This window comes from Leptopilina heterotoma, unplaced genomic scaffold (assembly GCF_015476425.1).
Source record: "Leptopilina heterotoma isolate Lh14 unplaced genomic scaffold, ASM1547642v1 Lhet_52, whole genome shotgun sequence".
In the NCBI taxonomy this organism is placed as follows: Eukaryota; Metazoa; Arthropoda; class Insecta; order Hymenoptera; family Figitidae; genus Leptopilina; species Leptopilina heterotoma.
Window position 1 is genome coordinate 2,558,450 of NW_025111114.1, and position 20,512 is coordinate 2,578,961.

The window sequence follows — 20,512 nt, forward strand, 5'->3', positions numbered from 1 at the left end:
TTTCTTTTGTAAGCAAGGTATATTTTTCATATTTTTACAAATCTTCTAGACGTAATCTATCCTCTAATGAAGTAGCATGATTATTTATGAAAACAATGGTACAAAGTAACCAGTGGGAATGGATAAAAGTGGATTTATTTCTACACGTGTTGGAACATTGGTTGTTGTATCTGTGTATCTACTGATAATGATAAAACTTGAAATTTGTGTTAGATTTTTCCAATATTTTCAAAAGTATATTCTATTACAGAAATAATTTTGTTGGTTATGTTCTTTTTTTGCGCAAAAAATATTGTCGGTTTAGAAACAAAAATTGACAACAGTACTTTTCAAAATGGCGTCGAATTGCTTGACATTGTTGCAAATGGTAAGTGAAATTTTTAATTTATAATTAAACGTCATAAATTAAATTATAAATTTGATCAACAAAACTAACTTTTGTTTTCCAAATTTTGTTATAATTGCCAAAAAAAATGCGTAAGAAACATTTTGCTGTGGATTTTGCAAAAATTGATGTAAAAAAAAATATCTTCTAATCAAAAGTAATTTTTAAATTTAAAATTCTCTAATTATTCTTATTATTTATATACAATTAATTGGTCATGGTAATTAATTGTTAATTATATGTAAATTAAATTGATCATATGGTAAATTTAGAGGTTATGAGTTTCTTCAATCGCCAACAGATGGCACAAAAATCGGATCAAAATCAGAACAGCCAACATTGTTATCTCGCAATTCAAATATTTAATTAAAATTCAGATTATTTTAACTATATTTTAGAAAAAAAATTAATCCTTGGGAGTTAATAGGAGACATTGATAAGTAATTATTACCAATAAATTAGTGTATCCATAAGATACATTTTTAATCAGATGTTTAATTTTTATCTATATGAAGAATTTTGGGGTATTTTTTGTTTTGCAGTTTCCGGCCATGCTTTATTCGGCCAATCATGGTCGAGACGAAGGTTGTGTTTCTACTTGTTCGTTATTGTTGAAAAGTTTTCAGAAAACGATGATCGACATTTGTAATCAACATTCCCTTTATAATCCAGGTACGTTTTTCATATTTCTGTAAAGTTTTTTGACATAATTTTCAATCTAATCAAGAAATATAATAATTTATGTGCATATACAAAGAGACTCATCATGAAGTGTCTAAATGAATGATTATACAAAGTTAACCTAACCTAAGTCGTAGAATGTTGTGATTTATTATAAAAAGTGCAAAATTTTGTTGAAAATGAGTAAAACAGGTAAAATTTGTTATAATTTTTTGCATTATTTGGAGAAATATTGTTTGTAAAAAATTGTTTTCAGGTTATGTTTTCAATACAGCGCGTGAACGACGTGAAGTTATCGCAATATTGAGACAATGCTTTCAATATTCCGACAATTTTTTGTACGTCGACAGTCGTATTTTAAACAATTATTGTTCATTAAGCAGAAATTATATTATTTTCAAAAATAATAAAATCCTTCTCTAAAGTTAAATTATTTTCAAAATTTTTTAATAAAATTCTTTGCAAAAATTTCAATTATATCCAAAAATTTTCGTCAATTTATTGATTTTCAATATCAACGATTTTAATAAAATTTTCCATAACAAAAATTAAATTTTTGCGTGGAATTTTGTTAAAATTTATTTTATATAATTATTTTAAACAAATTTTAACAGAATTCCACGCAAACATTTAATTATTTTCATAAATTAGAAAAAATTTCACAGGAATTCAATTATTTACAAAAATTTTTAATAAAATTCTTTGCAAACATTTCAATTATTTCATAGAATTTTCATAGAATTTTGAAATTAAAATTTTTGAAAATCTGAATTTTTCATACTTTTAACTAACAATTCTAAAGAATTAATTTTTCTGAAAAAGTTTAATGGATTTCTTTTGAAATTATTTCAAGTTTTTATTTTCTAATTTATATTTAATTGAAGAATTTCCAAATAATTCTTATAATATAAAATAATAATTTAATAATATAATAATTATATAATATAAATATAATAATATAATAATTAATACTTTTGTATTCTGTTTTTAGAATTATCTGAATAAAAATGATTACGAGCTCCTGGTATTCAATAACTGGAAGCATTTCGATCAGCAATCCGTTCAAAAATTTGGTAAATTATTTTTCAATTCTTACAACCAATATTCTTAAAGAAAATTTGTTTATTATTTCCTTAAAGTATAAAATGAACAAAATGCAATTAATATATTTTTCTATTTATTTCATGTATGTCTAAAAAGTTTTTTTTTTACAATTTTTTTTTTTGCTTTTTACGATTGTACATAGGTTTAAAATTAAAAATATGCGCATGAAAGTAAAAATTTTTTTTTTCTTTTAGTTTTCTTCACGAAAAAAATTTAATGGCACACTTTTTTTGGAGAATCAAAATCTTCATTTCTACAATTGTTGTGGTTGAAGGATTAAGAACGCAGAAAATTTTGTAAACATTTCCGAAAGTTAATATGACGAGTTCCTTGTCGAGTGTATTCATCGAATGGTGAGTCCCTCCTGATTTCAAGAGTGGTCAGGTTGTAATAATTTTTTCTTTTATTCCTTCGTTTTATTTCTAAATTTCGATATCAAATTTTCATTTAAGTTCTTGGATTGTTTCTGTACAATCTATTTTTTTTTATAATCCAACACTTCGCTTATTCTCGAATTATTTTCAATAATATTATTTTATATTCAAGTCTTATTTTTATCGCTAAGTTTTTTCTCGAGATATCAAATTTGAACTTTCAACTTATTATTATTATTTATTTACATGATTAGAGACTAAAAAATAATGTAAAACTAACGATGAAATTCTGGTGGCATTGAGAGGGGAAATATTTAAAATCTTTTTATTTAAATTATTTAAAAAAAAATTAAATTATTTTTTTTTCGTATTTAAATAATAATAGTAATAATAACATTAAAGTAGAAAGATTCTTAAATATACGAGGAATAATGAAAGGCCTCTGTGATTAGAGAGCGTGACCATATATACGAGAGATACTGGCAAAAATCAAATTAATTATTATTGGAAATCAAGATGTAATTTCTTCCAACATTTTCTAGTCTTTTTCTTCTCTTCGTGAATTTGTAAACAGCTTGTTTTTCTTGTACGGCAGGTTCTCATTTTTTGAATCCCAATTTTCTAAGTGCTTTTAGATCCACATCACCGTAGTAGTCCTCGCTAGAGAAATTCATTTATTTATTTTTTTTTTATTCTTACTACCGAAATTATAATATAAAAATAATAAATAATTTAACAATTTGGCGGAAATGAAAATTATTTTAGAACTGGATTTCTTTATGTTAATAATTGGCATTTTATTCGAAGACATTAACTGATTTTTTTAGAATGAAAAATAGAACTTGAGAAAATTAAATAGCTGATAAATATTATTCATATTATTTATATTATTAATATTTTTTATTAGTATTTAATTTATTCACAGTCGAATATTTTTTTTTAATTTCAATTTTCTGATTATTCGAATATTTGAAATTCGATATTCATGTTGAAATATTTTCTCGACATATTTTTGGTTATATTTTGAGAATTTAAACTTTTTAGATAGTGAAATGAAAAGGCGAACGAAAAAGCAAAAGTTTTTACTTACCTTTCGATTATTTTATTGATTAATATTTTTGAATTTGAATTTTGATTTGAAATTTAACGAATATCTTGAGACGATCAAATAGTAAAATTTTAATTCGGTTCTGGAAATTAAATTCGTTAAAGTTTCTTATTTTTCACTTATTTCCTTGCATTTAGTTTAATTTTCTGAATATACATTCAAGTTGTCTCAATTTTTTTTTTGTTAATTAAAAATCAATTTAAGTACAAATCAAATTAAATAGAATTCAGAATTTATATAAAATTAAAAATTAAATTAAAAATAAAATTGAAAATAAAATTAAAAATCAAATGAAGTAAAAATTAAATTAAATAGAAATCAGAATTGAAATAAAATTGAAAATAAAATTTAGAAATCAAATTTTGAAAGGAATAAAATTAAAATCAAATCTTGAATTGAATAAAATTGAAAATCAAATGAAGTAAAAATTAAATTAAATATAAATCAGAATTGAAATAAAATTGAAAATAAAATTAAAAATTAAATTTCGAATTAAACAAAATTAAAAATCAAATGAAGTAAACAGTAAATTAAATTCAAAATCTGAATGAAATTAAAAATTGAATCAAACAAAATTAGAAATTAAATTAATAAAATTGAAAATAAAATTAAATATAACGAAAAATAAATAAAAAGCATTAAAAATGTTTTTTTTTTTGTTTTTTTAAAGAAAAAAGAAATGAATCATATTACGAGTGCAAATTGCATATTGTGAGTGTAATAAGCATGCGAGAATTAAAAAAAAAAAGATTTTTTTTCCAATTTTTAAAACGAAAAGTAAGTGTGTCAGGGTATATAGTTGCATTGTGCGGAAAAAGGTGGAAAGTTTAAGGACACCAAAGGTCAAGCACACATCAATCGATTTTTTAAAAAGAGATAAGACAGAAAATTTTTAAGATTTTTTTTATTTTCTCATTTTTTTTTCTCCTTACACTTAAAAAAAAAAAAATAAATGATAAAGGGTAAAAAAAAAGATTTTAACTTCTCGAGGGGGAGGTTTTTTTTTGGGAGGGGGGAAGATGAAATAAGTTGATGCCTAATTTTTGAGGCCAAGAGTACAAGTTTGGGGTGGGGGAAGGGGGAATTTGGTGATATTTTTATAATTTATAATTTATTGAAATAACAACAAAAAATAATCATTACATTTTCCCCTCGAATTATCTCGATTCTGAGTGAAATGAAAACGAAGAAAACATTTTTTTTTAAATTAATAACAATAGTAAAAAAAAAAACTTAATTGTTATGAAATTAAATAATTTTCTGTACAAGTATTTTTTTTATAAAAGATATTTTTTGTGCAAGTATTTTTTTTATAAAAGTATTTTCTGTGCAAGTATTTTTTTATAAAAGATATTTTTCGTGCAAGTATTTTTTTTTATAAAAGTATTTTCTGTGCAAATATTTTTTTATAAAAGTATTATCTGTGTTTTTTTTATAAACGTATTTTCTGTGCAAGTATTTTTTTATAAAAGTATTTTCAGGAATTTTTATTTTATAATAATTATATAAAATGTTTTATAAAATATTTTTTTATAGAATCATTTTTTATCAACAAATTTTTTTTTATAAAATAGTTGCAAATATTTTTTTTTTATTGAGAAAAATGAATAGTTTCGTGTTCTATTTCATTCAATGATCGGATTTCCAAAGAATGGGAAGGAAATGGTAGAAAAGAAAAAAAAATAGTCGGGACTTAATGGGGTCATTGAAAATTGTTTAGGGCTCAGAAAATGGAGCATTGGGAAAATCATTTTCTATTTTTCCTTAAAAATCTCGCTTCCTTTCTCTCCCTCTCTTTCACTCGTGTCGTCTTTTTCTCTCTCTCTCGCGCTCTCGCTCACTTTCTCTCAGAAATTCTCACTCTCACTTTTATTATTTCTGTGACTACTGGTACCAAAAATTAGTATTTTTTTTTTATCTTTTTTGGTACATATAGTACTCTTGGCTCTCGGATGATGTAGATGATAAATTGATAAAGTCGAAAGAGCGCATTTTAATGTTTTTTTTTTTTTTTTGAGAAAGGTTTATTCCTGATTGGATGGTGAGGGCCTGGCGGCAATTGGTGTGGGCCTAGGCTTTGAATGGGGTTTGCCTGTGTTCCTTGTTTCACCAGAGCCCTGAAGTCCAGCGAGCAGCTCACTCTTCCTGATGCTCTTCAGGTCCAGATCTCCATAGTAATCCTCACTGTGAAGCAAAATCGAGAAATCGATGATGAAGACCAATTGGTCTTAATTTTTCATTCTTTCGATTCGATTTGCTCCTTTCGCATGATTTTTTTTTTTTGGGTGGGGAAGGGACTTTTCTTCCTTTCGTTCTTTTTTTCATTTTGAAATCTCTTTTTGTTTTCTTTTTATTTGTGAATAAAATTATGCGGTGAATAAGGGATTTTATTAAAGAAATTAATCTTTATCGTTTTTAATTTTTTGTAAAATTAATAATTAATCTTTGGAAATGACTGACTAAAGAAAAAGATTTGAAGAAATTAAAAATAATTTTTTGGAGTATTTTTTAACTTGAAACAAAATTATAGAAATCTAAAATAAAAAGTTGGAATTTTTATTCACTTTAATTGGGAAATTTGGCTAATTATTAATTGAGTAATTAATATTTAGAACAATTTTCTATTTTTCGTGACAAAGAATCGATTTTTTAAATATTGAAATTTCTAAAAATCGGAGGTTCAAATATTAAAAAGAAATGGAAAATTAAATTGAAAAACAATTTTTTAACTCGATTGAATTGTCGTAAAATTTTTTATAGTTTTTAGTTTTTTTTCAGTTACAATTGAAACAAAATGAAAACTATTTTGAAAGTAATAGTAATTAGAGAAGGATATATATATATATATATATATATATAATATACTGAAGGAAATTAATTACTATCAGTTCTGGTAGAATTATAATATTTACAAATTCGAGATAAAAATTTATTTGAATCAAAAATTATTAATTTTGTAAAAATTAAAAAGAAAAAAAGAAAAAGAAAAAAAAGAAAATTAAAAAATATTAAATATTGATAATATTAAAAATATTAAAGATATTAAAGATATTAGAATAAAAAATATTTGTTTGAATAAAATGTTGCTTTTTTTTAATGGAATTGAATTTCGTTCTTTTTTTTTAATAAATTTAGTAAAAATGGTTTTTTCATATAAAATTTTCGCACTCTTATTACTTTTTTCGAATCATAAACAAATTAATAAATTTTCTCTTCAGTATATTTGTTTGTTATAAACAATTATTAAAGAACAAATGAGTATAAATTTGTTGCAAATGCGAGTTATGTCATTCCAAAGAATTTTTTCCGTTAAAGTTAAGATTTAATAATAAACATTAAACAGAAATCGTGTTACATTCAAAAAAAAATTTGAAACGGTTGGGAAAAAATCATCGACAGATGTTGATTGACCTCTCGTTTGATTATTTAAAAGAAAAGTAGAAAAGATTAAAAGAGAAGTATTTCTAAAATTATACTTTCAAATTTGAGAATTTAATTTCTTTTTAGGAAAACTTAGATAAAAGTAACTCCTACAATTTTAATCGAATTATTAATTTTTATTAATTAATAATAATTATAAATAATAAATAATAAATAAATAAATAAATTATGAATAAATAATAAATAAACAATAAATAATTATTAATTTATTAATTCAAGAAGGAGCATTTATTTATTTATTAACTAAAGAAGGAAAGTTTATTTATTCATTTTTATTGCAATTTATTGGAAATTAATCAAGATTTTTGGAGTTACTTTTTTCTACTAATATTTTTAGATTCGAGTTAGACACATTCGGTTAATTTTTTTATTCATTCTTTTGTGATATCCCTTATTTACCAGCAGTTTCGATAGGAATTTTTTTGTTAAATAAATGGAATAAAATTTGATAAAATAGAGAAAATTCGGACACGCAAGTTAGGTGCATAAAGAGATTGAAAGGCAGAAATAGTTAAAGAAGTGTTTAGTCGAAAGCTTAATAGAAAGAAGTCATGACAGTCCCACTTCATACCATTGTCATGCATTTTCGGTTCTTCAGTTAATGTCTCAATTTTTCTTTTTGAAAATTATTTTTTTTTCTCCTCGTGGAGGAAATTTTTTATTTGTTATTGTGAAATTAAAAATTAATATTAACAGAAAATTAATATAAATCGAATACTAATATTAATCAAAAATTAATATTCGAAAATTAATATTAACAGAATATTAATATTAATTGAATATTAATTTTTAATTGTATATTAATTTTTAATTGAATATTAATTTTTAATTGAAAATTAATATTAACAGAAAATTAATATTAATCGAAAATTAATATAAAAAATAAAGTTTTTCAGAATACTTTTTGGGAGATAAATAAAATTTGGAATACTAGTAATAATTTGGAGGATTAACTCACCATCCGGGAACGTCTTCAGGGTCTTCGCAAGCGCCACTTCCGTCAGAGTCGCCGATTTTGAAAACGGTACCAATTGGACATCCGTATTCTCGGGCAATTCCCTCTAAGCAAATGTAGTATTTTCTGCAATCATCTGGATGCGCGTGTCTCGAGAAACTTCCGGAACTTCCACTCACTTCTCCAGCAGCTGGACACGTGAATCCTCCAGCAATTTCTGTTTTTAGGAAAAAAAGAATTCTTCAATTACAAATCTTCTTTATTCACTTTGATTTGATTTTCGATTACTTTGGATAATATTTGAATTAATTTTTAAATTAATTTTATTTAAATTGATTTTTAAATTAATTTTATTTGAATTGATTTTTAAAATAATTTTATTTGAATTGATTTTTTGATTAATTTCATTTAAATTGATTTTTAAATGAATTTTATTTGTTTATCAAATTTTCACCTTCATTTTTGCATTCAGGGACTTGATCGGCCCACATGCAAACTCGAGCCTCACGATCGTAAGCTAATCCGGGACTGCATTGATACCTAGAGGCCTCGCCGTTCCAACAATTCCAAAAGACGTCACATTTTTTGTCATCGGGGAAAATACCGTAGAGTCGTGAACAATGTGGAGTGGTAATTGGTGGTTCCAATTGTGTTCTCTCACCGCAATCAACATTGTGTAAATAATCACAATTTTCCGTGAGGAATTTCGAATCGGATGCATCGAATGCCAAACCATTGCCGCATGTCTTTAATTCGGCAACATTGCTATCACATTTCCAATATTTGTCACATGAAGTGTGATGTGGATAGAATCCAAAATCATCTGGACATTTGAAACCCTCCTGCGCCCTTGCACCTGGAAAATAAAATGACAAATTTTTCGTCAGTTTCGATAAAATGCTAAATTTTTCGTCAATTTCGATAAAATAGAATATTTTTTCTATTTTCTATTTCCTATTTTCTAGTTTCTAGTTTCTAGTTTCTATTTTCTTGTTTCGTTTTTCGTTTTATTGAAGTATTCTGATAATAAAAGGTCCGTTTAATCTATTTACAGGGCTCGAATTAGGTTCGTAAATCCCTAAAGGTCCGTAAATTTGCTTAAAGTCCGTAAAAGTACGATTTTTTTAAAAAAAAGTTCCGTAAAGTCCATAATTTGATTGAGAAAAAACGAAAAGGTCGTAAATTCTAAGATATAATTTGGAGAATTTTTGAGAAACTACAAATGATTGAAGAAATTCAATTATTTTCAAAAGAAATAAAATTCTTCACAGACATTCAATTATGTTCAAAATTTTTTTTAAATTTTCGTCAAAATTTCAATTATTTTTAAAAATAACCAATTCTTCTCCAAAATTCAATTATTTTCAAAAATTTTAAGAAAATTCTTGGCAAAATTTCAATTATTTTACAAAATTTTCCTCAATTTAATTGATTTTTAAAATATACTATTTTAATAAAATTTTCCAACAGAATTCAATTATTTTAAAAAAATTTAATAAAATTCTACGCAAACATTTAATTATTTGCATGAATTAGAAAAAATTTTACAGGAATTCAATTATTTACAAATTTTTTATAAATTTCTTCGCAATCATTCAATTATTTTCATAAATAATAAAATTTTTACAGGGATTCAATTATTTTTGAAAATAATAAAATTCTTTTTAGGAATTCAATTATTTTCATAAATAATAAAAAGCCTTGCAGAATTTTAATTGTTTTTAATTATTTAATAATTAATTTTAATCAAATTCCTTGAAAAATGTAATTATTCTCAAAAATTGTATTAAAATTTGTCAAAAGAATTCAATTATTTAAAAATTTATTGATAAAATTCTTTATGAGAATGCAATTTTTAGAAACATTCAATTATTCAATAAATTATTTATTTTTGTATTTAAATAATTAAATTCTCTTAGAAGTTTCTAATAAAAATTGATTTAGAAATGAATTTTACTTAAAAATTCTAAATTCAATAAATTACTTATTTTTGTGTTTAAATAATTAAATTATCGTAGAATTTTCTAATAAAAATTGGTTTAGAAATGAATTTTAGTTAAAAATTCTAAAAAATAATAATTAAATTGAAATTCTCCGGAAATATAATTATTCTTAAAATTTTTATTAAAATTCGTCAAAAAAATTCAATTTTTAAAAAATTTGTGGATAAAATTCTTTATAAGAATTTAATTTTGTGAAACATTCAATAAATTATTTACTTTTGTATTTAAATAATTGAATTCTAGTAGAATTTTCTAATAAAAATTTATTTAAAAATGAATTTCAGTTAAAATTTTAGATTATAATTGAATATTAAAAGCAATAACGTGAATTTTTAGAAATAATTAAATTTTGAAATGGTTTAAAATTAAAATTTTTGAAAATCTGAATTTTTCATATTTTTAACTAACAATTCTGTGGAATTAATTTTTGTCAGAAAGTTTAATTGTAGATTTTTTTTGAAACTCTTTGAAGTTTCTATTTTCAAATATATATTTAATTGCAGAATTTCCGAATAATTGAAATTTTGTAAAATAAAATTTTCAACAAATGATTTTGAAAATTCTCAAAGAACTTTTTCCAAAATTGTTAAAAATAATGCATTTATAGAAGAATTTTAGTTTAAAACAGGAAAATATATTTAATTTTGGAAAAGTTACAAATTATTGCAGAAATTCAATTATTTTTAAGAATATTCTTCGCAAAAATTAAATATTCGTCAAAAATATTAGGGATTCAATTATTTTCACAAGTAATAAAACTCACCGCAGAATTTCAATTATTTTGAACACAATTTTAATTTTAAATTATGTAAATAATTGAATTCTTGTGACGAATTTTATTTAAATTTTTTTAAAATAATTAAATACTTTTGGAGATTTTTATTTGTATACTGATTGAAAATAATTAGGTTCCGGCGAAGAATTTTATTATTATTTATAAAAATAATTACATTCCTGGAAATAATTTTATTACTTTATAAAAATAATTTAATTCTTTTGCGACGATTTTTATTCAAATTGTATTGAAAAATAATTAAATTCTTGGAAATAGTTTTATCATTTATAAAAATAATTAAATTCTTTTGAGGAATTTTATTTACCTAGAATTGAATTATTAAAGATAATTAAATTTTCGGCAAAGAAGTTTATTATTTTTTGAAAATAATTGAATTCTTGACAAGAGTTTTATTAAAATTTTTGAAAATAATTGATTTTTTTGGGAATTTCATTTAGATTAGATTGAAAGTAATTGAATTCCGGAGATTTTTTTTATTTATAAAAATAATAATTGAATTCCAGGAAAATTATTTTATTATTTATAAAAATTATTAAATTCCAGGAAAATAATTTTATTATTTATAAAAATTATTGAATTCTTGCGAAGAATTTTATTAAAATTTTTGAAAATACTTGAATTTTTTTTGGGTAATTTCATTTATATAGATTGAAAATAATTGAATTGAAAATTTTTAATTGAACTGTATTTATATTATTTGAAGTTTTTATTTTCTAATATATATTTAATTGAAGAATTGGATAATTGGAAAATTATTTTATTATTAGTATAATTGGAGTATTAGTATATTATTGGAGAAATTGATAATTGAGAATTGTATAATTTTCCGGTTATTCGTTTTCTAAGTTCATTGAATCGTCACGAAGAATCTCGTTATTAATTAGTAATTATTAATTCAATAATACGAGTAATTCTATAAAAATCTTGTTGAATATTAATAGTATTCGTCTATCTCTCGTTGCCATTCGACTTTTCATTTTTCCTTTTTCTTCTCACGAACTTGTTTCGAAAGTGTATTTAAGGAGATGAATCTATGCACGTATATGCTAATTATTTTTCCCCGTTTCACGCATCGATAGACACTTTTCAAATAATTTATATATCAATGGCAAAGAAAAATGTATTATTTCGTTTTATTTTCATTGAGAAAGTTTTGATTAATAGTATTTATCGTACTGATTGAAGAAAAAATTTCTTATCGTGTCAAAAAATATTTTCTGCTTTCTTTCTATACTCGACTAGTTTTTTTTCTTTTTCACTTCTTTTTTTATTTGATTTATTTTTTACGTTTTTAAAATTTATTTATTTATTATATTTTTTATATTAAATGGAAGGTAATTGCTATATTGTATTTTTTATTTATTTTCTTTTTTAATTATAAAATAAAATAAATTTATTTTATAATAAATAATAAGAGAAAAATGATGAAAAATAATAAAAATTTATTTTATTTTTATAAAATAAAATAAATCAAAAATAGAATATTGTCAGAAAAATAAATAATTATTTTTGGGGGGATTTTCTTTTGAATTTGTGCAATTTTTTTCGAGATGGAGAGTAAATAAATATCTTAATAACCTTAGTAGGTATAAAATTGATCTCTGAATAGTTAAATGTCTTATGTAAGAGTACAAAGACTTTCGCTATGGACTTTCACTTGGGACCGAACCAACAACTTGTCTCAGCATCCCGTTCACTTGGGTCCCATACGAGAAACATTTTTACTTTCATTTTTCTCTTGGTCCAGCCTTCGTTTCACTGATCGAAGGACCAAAATCAGGTTTCGTGCCCCAGTTTTCGACCCTCGTTTATAAATATATATTTTCTCTGTATCTTTCATTTTTTTGTCTCCTTTTTCTCCTTTCTTGTCATTATAAAAATTTTCGATCTTTTTTTCAACTTTTGGGTTCTAATTGTCCCTCTCATTGCACGCTTTTTAATTTTGTGGTTCATTTCCTTTTTTTATTTAATTAAATTCTCACTTTTTTCAACTTTGTAGTTTCCTTTTGATTATTTTTTTTTTGGTAGTTTAAATTATAGAAAAATTTATGGTTAAATTGTGGTAAACAATAGGATGGAAAAAAATTGTCTGAATCAAATAATCGATCACTTGGCATTTGTCAAATAATTATTTATACTTGAGTGAACAATTTTTTAAATTAAATTGAGAAAATTTTAGATGAACTTTAGTCACGAGGCGAGTACTATTTAATTAAATAAAAATAAAAAAATAAATAATTGATTTAAATAAAAATTATTTTTTAGATAAATAATTGATTTAAATAAAAATTATTTTCTAGATAAATAATTATTTACAGGATAAAAAAATTATTCGTTTGCTGTAAATAATTTATTTATTTGATAAATAATATTTTAGTGTAAAAATAATAAATAAAATATTAATATAAATAATAGCAAAATAAAAATAAAAACACTAATAATAAAATAAAAAAGTAATTATTTACCTATATAAATAATTATTTAAATTATAAAAAAATAATATTTTGTAGGAATAATTATTTTGACAAATATTATTGAAGTACAAAAATAATAAATAAAATAATAATATAAATAATAATAAAAAAAGAATAATAATAATCAAAGAATTACTTATTTCATAAAAAATATTTTTCTTATTTTATTTTCATTTATTTATTTATTTGATAGTTAAGTGATCCGTTATTGTAAACATTTTTTTCAGTTAATAATTTAATTACCAAATTCGATAATTTAAATTAATTTCAAACAGCTCCGAAAATTTTGAACGAAAAAAAATTCGAATTTCTATTAATGAAATTAGTGAATGAAAATTTTCTTCTTTTGTGGGAGAGGGAAATTTTTTTGTTTAAGGAAGCGGAAATGGTCAAGGTTGTAATATTTTTGAAATCAGGAATCACGAGGGAATTTGCAATTAAATGATACATTCGTTGAAGGTCAACTTCGTGATCTTTTGTAGCAAGTTGTTATAAATATATATATAGTAAATTATCATTGAGAGAAAGGATTATATACTCGTTTATTTATATGTTACCGCGTGAGATTCTTAAAGATAATGTGTGAAATCCTCTCCCAGTTTACTTTTGAATGTCACGAATGATTTTCTTCTTCTTTTCTTTTTTTTTTTTTTTTTGCAAACATTTAAATGTCATAGTCGATGTCATATGATTTTAGCAATTCCGTAAATTCCAATTAAATCATTCCTTTGAAAAGTCAACGGATTCGCAATTCGTTTAAGATTAATTTCTTCATTGGCATCTCAATCTGTTGCAATTTAGAGTTTAGAAATTTCACGATTTTTAAAGGAAGGAGAAAAATAAATGTCAGTTTAATTGCATTTTTTCTTTTTCTTTTTTTGCTTATTCCAAATTGTTGGTTTAATTAATGAAATAAAAATTGAATTTTGCATTTTTTAAAGATCTTTTTTAAAATTAAAAATATGTTTTTATTTTGGTGAGAATTTGCAAAAAAAAATTTTATCTAATTTTTATTGCTAATTTGATAAAATAATATATTATCGTAAACAATAGACATGGGGAAAATAATTATTTGAATCAAATAATCGATTATTTTTTCTTTTGTCAAAGAAATTTATTTGAATAAAATAATTATTTGGCTATTGACAAATGAATATTTATTTGAATCAAATAATCTTGGATTTTGCCAAATAAATATTTATTTGAATCGAATAATCTTGGATTTTGCCAAATAAATATTTTTTTGAATCAAATAATCTTGAATTTTGCCAAATAAATATTTATTTGAATCAATTAAATCATATTATTTGCTACAAATACTGAAATTATTGGTACAAATACTATTTTCAATTCGATTCGAGTAAAAAATTATTTCATTCAAGTAAATATTTATTTGATAAGACAAATCGGTTGTTTGAAGCAAATACATTTCTTTCAGTGTGAGAGCAATTAATTTTTTTTAAATTGAGAAAACTATGCAACTGAAGAGTAAAGAAGTAAATACTATTTAATTTTATTCATTTAAATAGAAAGTATTACACAAACAATTATTTATTTAATACAGTTAATTATAATCTACCATTTAAATAATTTAAATTAATAATTGATTTATTCATTTTTTTTTGTTTCTTTTTATTTGAACCAAAAAATAATGCCGGATTTTAATTTCGTTATATTATTATATTTATTATAAATTATCTAATATAATACAATAATAATATTATAAAATTAAAAAAAGGAAAATTTTATTTAATTTCAAGTCGATAGTAAAATATACAAAATTAGATGCGCACATTACTCTCAATTTGAAAATAATTTTCTTAGCTATGTAACAAAATTTTTTCCATTTGAAAAAAAACAAGTTTAATTGAATTAAATTAAAATCTTTTCTCTTTAATTGAATTAAATTTTTTTTTAATTGCTGTAATTAAATAAAAATAAATATATCATATAGACATTATAATTCTGTCCTTGCGGGAAATTGAGTCAGTTTTTTAAAGATAATTCTTTCAATGATTTAAAAAAACAAATTCTTTCTTTAATCTTTGTTTCTTGATAAATGAAAGTGATCTTTAACAATGAAGAAAAAACGCAATCTTGCCTAATTCGATAAACAGGATATAAGCTATTGATCTTTTTCTATTTTTATTTATAAACACTTTGGCGTGAAATCAATTATCATACACGTGTGTCATTACCCCCCTCTCTTATTTTTTACATTGGCAAATAATTCCTTCATGAAAACTAGGTGTAGAAAAATTGTTTTAATTATTTGAAATTTAATTTATTAAAATTTTTATTTAATTATTTAATTTATTTTATACATAAAATTAATTGTTAATTAATTATTTAATAAATTAATTGTCAATTAATTTATTAAATTAATTATGATTTAATTTATTTAATTAATTAGTTATGAATTAATTAATTTAATTAATTAATTATGAATTAATTATCAATTAATTTATTTAATGAATTAATTATCAATTAATTTATTTAATGAATTAATTATCAATTAATTTATTTAATGAATTAATTATCAATTAATTTATTTAATTAATCAATTATCAACTAATTTATTTAATTAATCAATTATCAATTAATTAATTAATTAATTAAATTAATTAATTATCAATTAATTCACTTCTTTGATTTTCTTCTTGATTTTCTCTTTATTAAAAAAATAAAAATGAACCAAAAAGAAATAGGAAATTATTATTGAAATAAATTTAATATACATTAAACTTTTAATCATAAATTAAATTAGTAAATTATTAAATATTAATTATTAAATAATTAAATAATATTAATTTAATACTAAGAAAAAATCGACTGATCTTGTTTTTGATTAAAAGTTTAATGTGCATAATAAATTTATTTCTATAATAATTTTCTATTTATTTTGGATTTTGTTTATATTTTTTTTAATAAATAAATTTATAATTAAGTTTATATAATTAAATTATAATTAAATATTTAATTTCTTTTCAAAGCCAAAGACTAAAATTATATATTAAAATTCTGAGCAGATTTTATGAAAAAAAGGAAATATTTGATTTTATGTAATATATAAAAAGAGGTTATGTTGCCTTATATTTATTTTAAATAACCGGAAGTGCGATTTGGATGCAAATTGCTCTTTTTTTTTTAAAAAAAAAAAAAAAGAATTCTTATTGCAATTCGGTGTATACTGTGAAAGTATTGTCTCTCGTAAAATCCAACTGACGAAAATGAAAGTTTATTTTAGTTATTTAGTGATTAAAATAAGTGCGAAATTTTTTAATACACGAAAGCAGAAAATTTCCGAGATATAAATAAAATGGAAAATATCTATTATTATAATTTATTATATTGTATATATTGTGCCATACTATTTTACATACTGTACTATATTTGTATTTTTTATTTGTGACGCGATCTGAAGAAAGGGACCTTAGAAGCAAAAAATTATAGGTTATGTTTGCAATTTTTTAAATGAAAATACAAAAAAAGGATCAACTGTCAATATAAATCATTAAAGTTTAAGTCTTCATTAAAACTAAAATATTTAATAAACACTGATTTTAATTCGAAATAAGTAAAAAGAAACTTTCAAACAAGAAAAAAGTAACTCTAACCCAACCTTAAAATGATTTGCTTCTAAGGTCCCTTTCTTCAGATCGCGTCACATTTATTTGTCTTTAAATTTTTTATATTTATTGCCTCTATATTTTTTTTAAACTATATTTTCATTTTTTTCTATTAATTATTATTTCCATTTGTTCTATTTTTTATTTGTCTATTAATTTAGTTAATTATTTAGTTATTTATTTAACTATTTTTTATTTATTTTTCTTTATTTTTCTTTATTTTTTATTTTCTAAACGAAAGTATGAACCGAAAATATGATTAAAAAAAATTTTTTTTACTTAATTTTGTTATATTTATTTGTTATATTGAAGAATAAATAAAGAATGTTTAAAAAATAAATATTTGAGGCCAAACAAGTAGTAAAGCTTAATTATAGTCAGACGAGTCGCGATTTTATGAACATTAAACGTTTGAAAGACGTTTAATAATATTTTTTAAATAAACGTACAAAGTTCGATATAAAGTTTTATACTTAAGAAAAAGAATTTCAAACTAATTATTTAAAAAAATAAACCAAAAATAAAATAAAGAAAAGTATAATTTTTCTATTTTTATTTTGATATTGTACGAAAAATTGTCGCGGCTTTTCGGATGATCAGTAGTAAAAACTCATTCACGTCAGACATGTAGAAATTGTATATAAAGTTATTCAAGTAGTATAAGTGGTAAGACGTAAGGCGTTACATAAATTTTTATTATACAATGTTTTAACCAGTAAAAAGTATTATTTGAATTTTAATATAAATTTTCAGGTATATATAATTTAACTGCTTTCAGTTCCTTTATGCATATAATTAAAGAAACTCGTTTTTCTCATTTCCCTTTTTTTTATAATTTATCTCGTCAAAATTTAACTTTACTTTTTCTTCCACTTGTACGACATTTTTTTTTCGTAATTATACTTTCAAATTAAATATCATAGGTGGTCCCCAAAAAAAGAATAATAAAATAATAATAAAAAATAAAAAATAGATAAAATATATTTTAAATTAAAATAATTTAAAAATAACAAACAAATACTGTCAGGTATATAAAATAATGTATGGATTACAAAAAATATTAATTGTATTTTTTCAATTTATTCTCGAATTTTCTGTCGTGTTCGAAATTCATAAAATAAAATCATTCAAATTTTTTCGTGATTACTTTTCCATTTTTGAAAATTGGTATTTTTGGTTCATTTCTTTTTTTATTGATTTATTTTACATTCGTAAAATTATAAAAACAGGTTTTTAGTTTAAAAAAAAGAAGTTTAAAAAATGAATTATATTCTCTATAGAGAAATTATTTTTGATTCCAGTTTTCAGTAAAGAAATTATTTTTAACAAACTAATTTTTATTTTTTCTATTTATTTTTTTATTTAAAAAAAAATGTAAACAAAAATTAAAGACGTAGTTCATACGTTAAATTTAAACTATCATTTTTTACAATTGCAAACGAATACAATTTTATGAATTAAAAAAAACTAAAATTTGTTTGTAAAAAATTAATTTAATTTAATTTATTTCAAAATTTAATATAAATTAAAAGAAAATTTGTTATAATTTAATTAAAATTTAATATAAATTAAAGTAAATTTATTACAAATTAAATCTTATGAATCCGTATAAGATAAATTTGTTAAAAATAAAATAAATAAATAAAATAAATTTGTTATAAATTAATTAAAATTAAATATAAATTAAAGTACATTTAAAAATTACATTTGAATGAATGAATATTATTAATGATATTAATTAATCAATTAGCCATAGAAAAGAAATGATTAAATTATTGTTGCTCGTAATATTTAAAAAAAAGTAAGTTAAATTTTTTTTTTAATTTATCAAAATTTATATGGAATTAAAATTTAATTTGACTTTAAATAATTTATTATTGTTTGGTATTATGTATAATTGAAATAATTATGTTTTCATAGAGTTTATTAATATATTTTTATTTAAATATTTTTCGAATTTTCTTCAAATCTTTTTTATTTATTTATTTATTTAAGATAAACCGACAAATAGTTAAAAATAATAATAATATTTACTTAAATATTTTTGAAAAATGTCTTCCCCCTTAAAAAAGTACTGAATTAAATCATTAAAAAGAACCCCACTTTTTTAATTTTCGATTGTCACTGTCAAACGAAAAAGTTTCACTTTGAAAAAAAATTTGAATGATTTTGTCTCACTTTAAAAGAAAAAATAATTTGGGACAGAAAATATAATTATGGACTTTGAGATGATCACTTTGGATAAATTTTCACAGATTAAAAATCCATTTTTATATATTAATCACACACTGATTTCACTAAAGTGGCACTTTTTTTTTTGTATTTTTTTTGTATTTTCTTTTCTTTTTTGAACTTAAAAGTCGAAATAAAATTTTTGCTCGTTGATTTGATTCCATTTTTCAAGTACGTACCGGCGAGAAGAATGGCGGCTAATACGACGTACGTCCTCATGGCAAGGTATTCTGTGAAATTAACTGACTACTACCGGCTTAAATCTAGGAGAGAGTTAACAAAAAAAAATTTTTTTTTTTTACTTGACACAATTAAAAAAATTATAAGTTAATGGACACTTTATATATCCCCCTTGCTAAGGAGAACTGTGTTGGCGCCCTGCCGGTTCTCACCTTTATATAAGTCATTGGTCACGTGTCAGTCCCACTCTCCCCCTATTTTCCATTAGTTCAAGAAGAAGTACTGTTTGTGGGCCTCAACTCTCTTCTTGCTCGTCTCACCGCATGTCTTCCTTCTCTGACTTTTTCATTATGTATTGTGTACTCCTTCTTCTTTTTCGTTTCTTCTTTTTTTTTATTGTCTTATACACGAACCCTTTCACTGGAAAAAAAAAATTACTTTTCTTCTAAATTTAAAAATTTGTCTGTTGTTTAGGAATAAAATTAGCATCTGCTTTCTCGAGTTTTATTTACTTTTCGTGTGAAGAATTATTTTTATGAATGATTTTATTTTTTCTCTTTTCTTTTTTTAATTCTTTAATGAAACTGGAAAACATTGAATAAAAGGGCATTTTTTTATTTATTTAATAAAAAGTTAATTTGAATAAATATTCGTTAGAAAACAAAAAAAATGGAATTTTATTCTTTATTCTCTTGATAATAGAATAATTTTTTTATTTATTCAATAAACAAATTAATTTGAAAAAATATTTGAAAGATAACAAAAAAAAACAATTTTATTCACTTGATAAAAGAATAATATTATTATTTATTTAATAAAATTATTATAAAGTTAATTTTAAAAATATTTAAAAGAAAACAAAGAAATAAAATGTTATTCTCTCGATACCAATAGATAAATTTCTTTATTTATTTATTAATAAAAAAAAAATTACTTTGAAAAAATATTCGTTAGAAAACAAAAAAATAGAATTTTATACTTTATTCTCTTGATAAAAGAATAATTTTTTTATTTATTTATTAAATAAAAAAATTAATTTGGAAAAATATTGTATAGAAAACAAAAAAATAGAATTTTATTCTCTTGATAAAAGAATAATTTTTTAATTTGTTTATTTAATTAATAAAGTTAATTTGAATAAATATTCGAT

At 21.5% G+C, this 20,512-nt stretch overlaps 1 protein-coding gene across 2 annotated transcripts; it reads right to left on the minus strand.

Moving 5' to 3' along the window:
• Window positions 1-2,855: 2,855 nt before the first annotated feature.
• Window positions 2,856-19,566, minus strand: LOC122507911 (protein obstructor-E). 2 transcript variants are annotated; one of them, XM_043620919.1, is made up of 4 exons: window positions 19,362-19,566; window positions 8,503-8,904; window positions 8,052-8,265; window positions 2,856-3,204 (listed from the first exon to the last, which is right to left on the minus strand). In XM_043620919.1, exons 1-4 carry the CDS (start codon window positions 19,399-19,401, stop codon window positions 3,144-3,146), a joined length of 717 nt encoding a protein of 238 aa, XP_043476854.1. In that variant the 5' UTR covers window positions 19,402-19,566; the 3' UTR covers window positions 2,856-3,143. The 2 variants fall into 2 exon arrangements, with proteins under 2 accessions (XP_043476854.1, XP_043476853.1); XM_043620918.1 differs by lacking the exon at window positions 2,856-3,204 and adding an exon at window positions 5,534-5,836 and having other exon boundaries at window positions 19,362-19,565.
• Between the last annotated feature and the right edge of the window lie 946 nt (window positions 19,567-20,512).